The sequence below is a fragment of the Neltuma alba genome, unplaced genomic scaffold (genome assembly GCF_004799145.2).
Source record: "Neltuma alba isolate B1F8T4 unplaced genomic scaffold, ASM479914v2 tig00013597_pilon, whole genome shotgun sequence".
NCBI lineage: Eukaryota > Viridiplantae > Streptophyta > Magnoliopsida > Fabales > Fabaceae > Neltuma > Neltuma alba.
In genome coordinates, this window is record NW_021637793.1 from 25,439 (window position 1) to 35,531 (window position 10,093).

Here is a 10,093-nt window from a genome sequence, read left to right on the forward strand (position 1 = left end):
TCATTATTAGAAGGATTATCTTGGAAAAAAATGCATAAATATAAGAAACAAAATAGATTGGGTCTTATAATTAGGACCAAATAAAAAGTCAAATTGGGTCTTATAATAAGGACCAGAGAAGTACTAAATAAGAAATTATTTGTGAATTGAAACTCATGACTCCAATCTACTTTTTCTTCTTATATTTATCTCCTTTTTCTCAAAATAATTATTATAATAATAATAGTTCTAATCAATAAATTTTATTAGTAAAAATATTTTAAAAAAGATAACATATATTTATATAAATAACTAATTTAATTTATTTTTTTAATCCACTTAAATTAGTCAATTAGTTTTTATATTTAGAGTCCAAGATAATATGTTAAATACACGAGTTAAAGGGCAAAAAATCGAAAAACAACGTCAAAGAGAAATAGGCGGCATTTCTCTGGAGTCTGAAACAACGTGTGGTGAAGAAAAATAGAAAGAATGTCAGCACAGAATGGCGGTGTGGCAGAAAAGACCTGGGGCAGGGTGAGATGGAGTCTTGCGAATGTGATTTAACGTTAGGAAAGGGTTCATGTTGTGATTGTGGGGGGTAGTGTTAGCGAGTACTGACGTTGTCTCATCAACTATTTGTTTGTTGCTCCTAACGAAAATGTCAGCAATAGAGAACTGAAGATCAAAAATCAAGAGATTTATGATCTGAAGTCAAATAACGATCTTTCCTAATTGAAATTGGGCAGCCTAAAGAGGAAAAGTACAACGCAAGGAAGCTGCAAAAATTTACATATAAAATTACTGCTACCTTTTCTTTTTCGTAAAACTTATCATTGCTTCTTCTCAACATTGCTTCCATTCTACTCAAACTAAGCCCCTCATATCTTCCCCCAATGAAAATATCCGTTTGTTTCATTATATATCGATCGAAATATGCAATATTTATAATATTTTTATCATTATTTAAAAAATGACTATATTCTTGTCTTTTATTCCGGCCCCCAGGTGACATTTTGCATATTTAAAAACACTATTTTCATTTTACTTTATTCCATTGAATTGACTGTAATCATTGTTTGTTATGCTTCTATTATCCTCAATAGTTATCGTTTGTGAACAGAGTTGCAAAAGAAAAAAACCTGTAACCTACAACATATCTCCACACAAATCCATTGTCATGACCAGATGGGATTATTGGATTATAATGATAATCCATTAACAATGTTGTTCACAAAACAACTTGTAGATCTGATCCAATCCCCCTAGAAAAGAATCAGTTCATGAATATTTGGATGATAAGTTACTTTTCAACAAAACTACATTACCGAATTACAACGCCTGCATTCAAGATGCTGACAGATTTTGTAGTAAGACACTTAAAAGTGCATTCAATCATTTTGGATATCTTAATACCACCAAACAAACATCTTAAAAGCCGCATTACTTCCAAGACATCAGAGTCGAAGCGGCTGTACACTAACCAGCTCATAAAACTTCTAGGTTACATACGAATTATGAGCACAAGGCCTAATCCCCCACAGAAAAATGCAGGCCTTCAGAATCAAAATTGTTAAGTATTTGATATGCAGAGTTCATACTGAACGCTCACAGTATTTCAACAGAGGACAAGAGTTATCACAAGACGTTTTGTTAGGTTGGTTACCCCTTTTACTGGTACATTTATTACAGAGTTTACCATGTGTATACAGAAGACAGTTCAAGTCAAACATGAGTTCCTTTGGGATCCGGCGGTTTAGATGAAGATACGTCTTGTTTCTGTCTGCAAAAGCTGGTACCCACCCAATGGTTTTTGCAATCTCAAATATCTGTGTACATACATATTCATGTTTTACACTTGCAATGTGCGCGCGCGTGTGTATGGAACTTGGGGTGAAAGAGAAAAAGGAAATTGAACCTTTCTTTATGATACTGATAGTAGGAAGAGGAAATCATACTTACATGTGTGTCCACAGGAAAATCATCTCGCTGAAGATTGAACATCAATACACAAGATACCTGTCATCAATTCAACAGTTTAAAGAATCTGTTACCACTAGGAAGAGGAGATAAAACACAGTAAACTCAACTGAATCTTAATTCTCATGGCCTTTTGTGTAGAAGATGTCATGATCTTCGAAGGTGCAGTTTTACTTTAGATAACAAGTACTGCGGATGTTGTTATTACAGCAAATTATCAAATAAAGAAAATGATTTCTACTATATCATATGAAAGAAGATGGACTTGCTGTTTGATCATTAATAAACTAACAGGTCAAGAAGTCTGAACTCTTATGTCACAGTATCATCCAAAGCAGCCGTAAAAAGTCCTTTTGCTCATTTTGGTACCTTTATTTCCCCTTTTCCGGGGGAAAAATAGTTCTAACACACAAATAATGGTATACAGAAAACTAATAAATATGGGCTGCTGATAAGTTAATTATGATTACCATGGCTAACTTTGGCCAAGCCAAGTTCAGGTAAAAACGGAATTCCCAGCATATCAGATAAGAGTAGGGGGCAAAAAAAAAAAAAAAAAGACAGCAGGCTTTTTCCTTTGGACATTAACAGAAATAGACAGCCAGGAACATTAATAGAAATAAGCAGCAATTCCATAACCAGTCATTTGGACCACAGAATGAAATAAGATTGATAGAAAAGTGATACTCATGTCCTTGGTAAAGGTATAATAAATATGAGAAACTATAACAAGGATGCAATAAAAATTGCATGTCATATTGGAATGCCCCTTCAAAAGGAATGGTGAGATTGTCAAATGTAAAACTGAGCCTCAGCCTTACTTCAGTTTTTTCTGTTTTTCTTTTTCCCTCAAGTTGCTACTTGTAGCCAAACTCCCTCATACTCACAGCCCAAGGACTAGCTGATACGAGAAAACCTATTGGATTGATTATCCATATGATCATATCCCAATCTCTTTGCCCTTAATTTCATGCATTGGATATTTTAGAAACAAATCACGCATGCACCCCCACAATGCTCTTTCTAAGACAATCTCAGGTTTCATAAGACAGTAACAAAACTTCATAACTAAGTTGAACAAAGAAATCAGACCTCACCATTCCCACATCTTTTCTTGTGGAGATCAACTCACAATTTTGAGAATCAAGGATTTTAAATGGAAAAAAAATTAAAATTGAAAACAGCTTATTTGCAGAAAATTGTTCCGCTCAAAGTCAAATTGCATATGCCAGATTCAAAATTTTACCAACTATTACCAGAAACTCAATTTCCCACAGTGCAAGAACTTTATAGCTATATTTAAGAGCATATTGTGGATGGAATGAGAGTCTTAGCATACGTAATGACGCAGACTCTAGGCAAAGGTAGAAATTTTTATCAAGAATTATTTGCACAATATTTCAATTCAGAAAGTGACATGACATTTTTCCGCATGCATACAGATTAGAAATAGTGTGCTGTATCAGCAATGGATTGGCCAGAAGAAGAAGAAGAAGACTTAATGACTTTCGTATATAGCTTTTTTTTTCCCCCCAGTCTTCCATATTAATAGCAATAAACATAAAGCAAGAACCTAATGAAAAAGATAAGTAGAGAGGATTACTGTCTTGGGACCAATTCCTTTGAAAAGAGATAGCTCAGACTTAATTTCATCAAGAGACAAGTCTCGCAAATACTCCAAGCATAATTTTCCTCTTCTCTCAAGCAAACAATTTAATAGATTCTTAATACAAGAAGCCTTAGTTGGAGCCAAACCACCACACCGAATGGCATCCTCCACATCCTTGGTGCCAGCACTAAGAACCTTCACCAGCCAAAAGAATTCAATCATTCCTGTATTCCTTGAACTTTAGATCAAAGCATTTGACGTAATTTAAGCAAAATCGTATTACGCAAAAGATAAAAATTTTCCAAATTCTGGAACCTGTAACACCCTATCATACCTATGAAGCGGAAGACCAAGAATGACAAGGGCTGAAGGGCAACTAATGATGAAAGGTATGGATACAGAGGACTCGATGCATCAGTTTATCTCTATATCAAGGGCTAGGACTAAAGGAGGAACACTGCCATTGTGCAGCTCAAACTCAGAACACAAAGTCTGCTATGGATTTCAGCCACCATGATAACAATAAAAATGTGATGAATTTAATATGGTTATAACCAGTCAATCCCAGACAAATCTCAGATGAGAATGGATGGAAACAGAATTGAGCTACTTATTCATGGTGCTGTCTACCACCCTCAGAACAAAAGTATTTGACCACTATTCCAGCATTGGTATAAAGATTCGCCACGGGTGATGTGGGTTTTTTCTGCCTTTATAGTGTGTACCGTGTAATTAGAAAACGTCAATTTTATATATAGAGAGAACGCAGAATGAGACCAAGTTAAAAGCTAAACAGACATCTTCCCACGTAGGAAAGGCGGATTTGAGAGAAGCAAAAGCCCTCTGGGAATTTGCTTCAGTAGTATTCTGCGAGAGCACGGTCCGAACCAAACCGTCCAGGACGCTCTCTTCTTCGGCAGGTAACCCAGTGGCGTCCTGTGCCAATTCCACAGCATCGTCCGTTGATTTTCTGCGATACTTGGCGAACTCTTGGGGAAAACCGTGTAGGGCCAATAAAGTGTCTCGGACGGCTCGGCATTCTTCGGGGTTGGGTCGTGCGTGAATTGGGTACGGATCTTTCAGGTTTTCAATGGCGCCATTTGTGGTTCTCGCAGATTTTGGTCGAGTCTCCAACGAAGATTTTAACTTCGACTCTAGACCACTCTCGGGCTGCTTCCTTTTGCGGATCTTTCCCATTCTTTGGATTCAAAGGAGACAGTATTATCGGTGTTCTGTTTTTACTAACTTTTAAGCGCTTATATATTTATTAAATTATTAATTTATTTGTTAAGTATTTAAATTTTGCCTAAAAATATTAGTCATTTAACTTTATACAAGGTTTTACTTTGGTCCCTTAACTTTAAAAAATAAACTTTTAGTTTTCTAATCCTAAAGTGTTAACAAAAAATAATGATATTGAGCTCTTGAATGCTGATAAAATATTACTCCTCCGGTCCTTATTATAAGACCCTATTTGACTTTTTATTTGGTCCTAATTATAAGACCCCAATCCATTTTTCTCTTATATTTATGCATTTTTTTCCAAGATAATCCTTCTAATAATGATAGTTTTAGCCAATATACTTAATTAGCAAGGATATTTTAGGAATGACAACACTTATTTATTATAAATAACCAACTTAACTTACTTCCTTAATCTCCTCAAATAAGTCAATTGGGTCTTATAATTAGGATCGGAGGAGTACTAAATACTAACTTATTAAGTTTAATATTCAAAATGACTATGACTGTTACAAAAAATTATAATTTAAAAATAATAATTTTGGAGCTAAAAGACTAAAAGTATACTTAAAGTTAAGGGATCAAACTAAAACCTTATATAGAATTAAAAGACCAAGTGTATACTTTAGCCTTAAAATTAACAGACTAACAAATGAGAGATCCACATTCCAGAATCCAGATTATGAAGATTCAGAAGAAGCTCAAAGCTGCTGATCAGAGGGAAAAAAGAAACAGATTTTTAAGCTTCGGTCTGCAAGTAGGCCCACCAATTGATATTTACCTCTACAAGATCAATTTGCGAGTTCGTAGTCCCTCTAGACAAAGCAAGCGAATAGAAAGTGAAATCAACGTCCCCAATATCCGAAGGCCCTCACAGAAAAACATTACGTTCTTATCCGTGGCTCTTGTTGACTCGAGAAGACCAGTGCATAGTTTGGGAAGACCACTATAATTTGACAACTAATTGACTTGGCAGATCAGCTATTAAGATAACGTCCCCTTTTGTTCAGTTGGCTCATGTCTAATAAACACATCGTAAATGCCCAGTCTCAGGCAAGCATCGTGGCTCCTGCTAGTGCCTCTGCTCTTTCATTTCCTGTTCTGTTGTCTTAGATTGGTATTCTAATGTGTCCTTTTTGAATTCCCAACGTCAGTTTGTTGTTCTAAGCTCTCAAGTATCTTGGGTTATTTAGCCATGTTTTATCCTTTCTACGCTGAACCTTTTGGGATCTCTGTTTCATTCGAATCAAGGATCATGACTTGGATACCAATAGGCCTTGAGATTCTTGAGCGGTTTGGGAGGTAAATCCTGAGGTTAGAAGAGAAAGACCACAAGAATGAATCCCATCATTAAAAGAACACATTCAAAAAATGACCAATTTTTGGTGTTGCCTGTCAACGTGTCTTCTACATTTCACCAATAATTACTTACAACTTCCCACTGCTTTAAACCAACCAATAAATGCAACTATTTACCAAACAGAAATATACCCAACACAACCATCAAGTCTAAAATACATTCGAGTTCGCAATGTTGTCATTCCTCCCTCGGAACCGATTCCGGTTTCGCCCGCCCGAGTCCAATTCAAAATTCGACCCGTTTCCATCTTCCCCGTCTTCTCCTCCCGCCCGTATCGTCTGCACTATCTTCCTCGCTTTCTCTCTGGCTCTCTCTGTACCTCTCTCTTCAATCTCTTTCAACACCTCCATGACCCTTCCCTCCTTCGCCACTGCTCTGAACCTCAAGCTTCCGTGGCTGAGCGCATACAACGCAGCAACACAGTTCTCACGAGTTGACTCCGAGTCCAACTCTTTCCCCTTTAGTAAACTCACTAAGCAATCCACTGCATTACCGTCCAGCATCGCCGATTGTCCCTCCGTACACACAGCAAGGTTACAAAGAATTAGCAATACTCGGCTCGTCAATTTACCTGATCTCAACATCGCCAGTAGGGTCGGAATTGCCCCGAGTCTCACGAGCTTGAACCGATTGCTTTGTACTAACGTCAGATGGTACAACGCGAGCGCCGAGTCGTTTCGGGTACGCTCCGACTCGGATCTTAGCGCGTGCATGAGTGGCTGAAACGCGCCGAGAACTCCGATGGCCATTTTGTTGTCGTCGTCTAAAGCTAAGCTGAAGAGGGCGCCCGCTGCGTGTTCCTGCGATTCATCGGATCCCCCCTTCAAGACGTCAATGAGATAGGGGACGAATCCCCGCCGAACGATCTTCACCTTATTGGATTTCTCGAGGGAGAGATTGACCACCGAAGCGACGGCGTTTACTTGAACAACGGAGTACCTGGAGGCTATCAAAGATCGTAGGGCGTCAAGCAATCGGGGAGTGCAGAGCGAAATTCGGGTGTCCTCTCGGTTCCTCGTGATGCTTCTTAGTGATATTACGGCGTCTTCTTGCTCGAAAATCTCACTACTTTTCATCTTCGAGACTAATTTGCCCTCTTCTTCGGAAATTGGGCCATTAGGGTTTTGAAACTCCGATTCCACGGTCGCGGAAGAAGACGACGATGAAGAGTAACAGGTTGGACGAGTGGTTAGATGCAGAGGCGTGCCGGGACTGGGCACGATGATTACGGATTCCTCAGACGAGCACGAATCGAAGTGGTTAACTCGAGGACCCAACTCGGTGGCGGCGTGGGAGAAAATCACCGGCGGGTTGTCCGCCACCGCCTTCAGCAATTCCCTCTCTGAAACCCTTAAATCTGGCGAGTCCTGCTGGGACGCCATTGATAAGCGTACAGCCCCCTCGACCGAGCTATATTCAGGCGCGCAAGGGAGTTCCACACCGGAGCTTTTGCACCAATTGGAGATGGTACTTCTGATGGCCAAATTGGGAATAACTGTGGAGAAATCGGGTCGAGACCCATCTTCGAGGCTGGGGGAGAAGTTCAAATCCCTGCAAACCTGAACGGCAACGCGTTCGAATGTATGACCCGAAGCAACAACAACGGGGTCGGACATGAAAGTCCCAGAAATTGGACATAGAAACTCCTTTGGGGGATGCTTTGGTTGAAGCTTGGAATCAGAGGAGGGAGAAGAAGAAGAAGAACGATGGAAGGAAATTCTCCACCTTCGCTTGCCATTGCCACCACCCATTTCTTCAACGACTGGGGTGGACTTTTTCCTCGGATTCTTCTCCAATGAGCAACTCAGAGCAGCTCAATATCTTGCGAGTGAGTTGGGAGGTTGTACGAGGAGCACAGGTTGAAGAAGACCGGATCTTCAAGTGGTTATGACCCCAAGACTTAGTATGCAGTGCAATTCTCTGATTGAGTACGACAGCTCTGGAGTTGATAGGGTTCTTCCTCCTCGGTTTTCTCTTCCATTTTTAACCTCATTTCGCGGGGGATATTTTTATGGCTGGGGGGCTGTTCTTTTTCCGCACTGACGAGGGTATTTATGAAACTTAAGTAAATATACAGCTTTTAATTAAAAATGAAAATAATACTCGTGTTACGTTATTTAGTTTTTTGGCCCCCTGCAAGCTGCCAGTTGGAGTGAGGTGGTGGGGATGATTATGCCTTTGTCAAATTGACCAGTCAACTATGCGAATTTGTCTTTGCTGGAATTTCATTCCCCTCAGTTCCTGCATCATGCCGCGCGCATTTTTCTTTTTATTAAAAAAAAAAAGAAGAAACTATGGGATTAATTTTAAATTTATTATGAATCAATACAAAACATACTTTCAGGCCAAAGAAATACAAAATATATTACCCTTATCCTAAAAACTAACTACAAAATAAGTTTTATATTTAGAACAGAAAAAATGTCATATTAAAAATAAATTTTGCAAATGCATAGTGAGTATTGTTCAAGAGGAAAACGTCATATGTAAAAATGTTTTGAAGCATTATAGATGGTAATCAATGACCTAAAAACAAAATGAAATTTATAAGGAGAGAAGAAAGTGTGGCTTTTTGGCTGGTAAGGTGGGAAACAGCAAAATTACCAAATGCGGGTAAACCACGCGTAAGGAGGACACTGTTTTGAAAGATAACTGCGAGTGCAAATGGTTTTAGTTTATATGGCATTCTTTTCTTTTTAAACACCTCATTAATGATACTGTTGTATATAGGTGAGTAGTTTTATCCGTAATCTATAGATACTGAAATTCGTAAGATTTTATATTTTTCATTCATATTAATTTTCTATGTACTCTATGGAATTTAAGATTAGTTATAATATTTATTGTCCATGAATGGTATGGCTTTGATAAATCTTTATTGATGGATATTCTATTTTCCCATTGAGAACCCTTCATTTCCCATTATCAAGTTTTCAAGTGGATAGTCCTAATTATGTTTGTTTCTTACATGAGAAGTTTCCATCATTAGTGAAAGCACAAAATGTCTTTTAAAATGAGTAGACTTTCTATTCAATAGAGAATAATAACAATAAAGAAAACTCCTTTTTTTGGAGGGGTGATGAACTATAATCATTCATTTATATCTTTGCTCAGAATATATACTCCTCCGGTCCTTAATATAGGACCCAATTGTTGAGTTAGTTTTGGTCATAAATATAAGACATATTTCTCATATTTATCAGTTTTCTCTAAATTACCCCTATGGATACTCTATTAACCATAATCAAGTAGAAAAGAAAGAGGGGGTATTAAGAAAGATGATTATAGTGTTTTAGAAAAAATGTTGTCGCATTTCTTATAATTAACTAACTTGCCTAACTTCCTTAATCTAATCTAAATTAGTTAAATGGGTCTTACATTAAGATCGAAGAAGTATATATATATATGTTGTGCTGGGCTATGGTCAACTCTTATACCTAAACACACAATAGACTATGTATGAGTTTGTATTTATATAAGATGATTAATTAAATATTATTAAAAAATGGGGGAGATTATATTGTAATTATGTTTTGGTCACATGTGTGTTTGCTGGAAACTTGGAATGTAATGGAGCGCTCGATTGCCTTCCCCGCCTTCTCTTTTTGTTTTGTTGGCTGCACGAATATCAGTTGACATTTTCTATTGACAATTTCTTATATACAATATTTTAAATATATATATTACATAATAAACCATTTATATTTGGGGAAATTACATTGCAAGACCCTTATGAATGATTCAGAACGGTGAAAATCACAGAGAAATTGCTGACCAGTTAAATACCCCCCTTTCATTCCGGTTGGGCACATACACATATATAGAAATGCTTGTTTTTGGTGTGTTGAAGCATCAACCCTGTAGTTAGGTGGAGGAAGAAACATGAATAGAGAACCACCGGGCAATTAGATTACTTGGTAAAA

The 10,093-nt window shown here is 37.7% G+C and overlaps 2 protein-coding genes across 3 annotated transcripts; both read right to left on the reverse strand.

Moving 5' to 3' along the window:
- Window positions 1-1,286: 1,286 nt before the first annotated feature.
- LOC114738496 (putative DNA glycosylase At3g47830) lies at window positions 1,287-4,774 on the reverse strand. Of its 2 annotated transcripts, none has more exons than XM_028926558.1 (4): window positions 4,367-4,774; window positions 3,563-3,763; window positions 1,942-1,998; window positions 1,287-1,808 (listed from the first exon to the last, which is right to left on the reverse strand). In XM_028926558.1, exons 1-4 carry the CDS (start codon window positions 4,763-4,765, stop codon window positions 1,575-1,577), a joined length of 891 nt encoding a protein of 296 aa, XP_028782391.1. In that variant the 5' UTR covers window positions 4,766-4,774; the 3' UTR covers window positions 1,287-1,574. The 2 variants fall into 2 exon arrangements, with proteins under 2 accessions (XP_028782391.1, XP_028782390.1); XM_028926557.1 differs by having other exon boundaries at window positions 4,346-4,774.
- Window positions 4,775-6,143: 1,369 nt separating this feature from the next.
- LOC114738495 (U-box domain-containing protein 38-like) lies at window positions 6,144-8,316 on the reverse strand. The gene has a single exon (XM_028926556.1). It carries the CDS (start codon window positions 7,919-7,921, stop codon window positions 6,320-6,322), a length of 1,602 nt encoding a protein of 533 aa, XP_028782389.1. The 5' UTR covers window positions 7,922-8,316; the 3' UTR covers window positions 6,144-6,319.
- Window positions 8,317-10,093: the final 1,777 nt, after the last annotated feature.

Bases quoted from the DNA above. Each gene is read 5' to 3' on its own strand.
- LOC114738495 (XM_028926556.1), bottom strand. From the start codon at position 7,921: ATGGGTGGTGGCAATGGCAAGCGAAGGTGGAGAATTTCCTTCCATCGT.
- LOC114738496 (XM_028926557.1), bottom strand. From the start codon at position 4,765: ATGGGAAAGATCCGCAAAAGGAAGCAGCCCGAGAGTGGTCTAGAGTCG. The intron at 3,764-4,345 runs GTCTCATTCTGC...TGGCTGGTGAAG, and splicing joins TCTGTTTAGCTTTTAACTTG to GTTCTTAGTGCTGGCACCAA. The intron at 1,999-3,562 runs GTAATCCTCTCT...AATTGATGACAG, and splicing joins AAGGAATTGGTCCCAAGACA to GTATCTTGTGTATTGATGTT.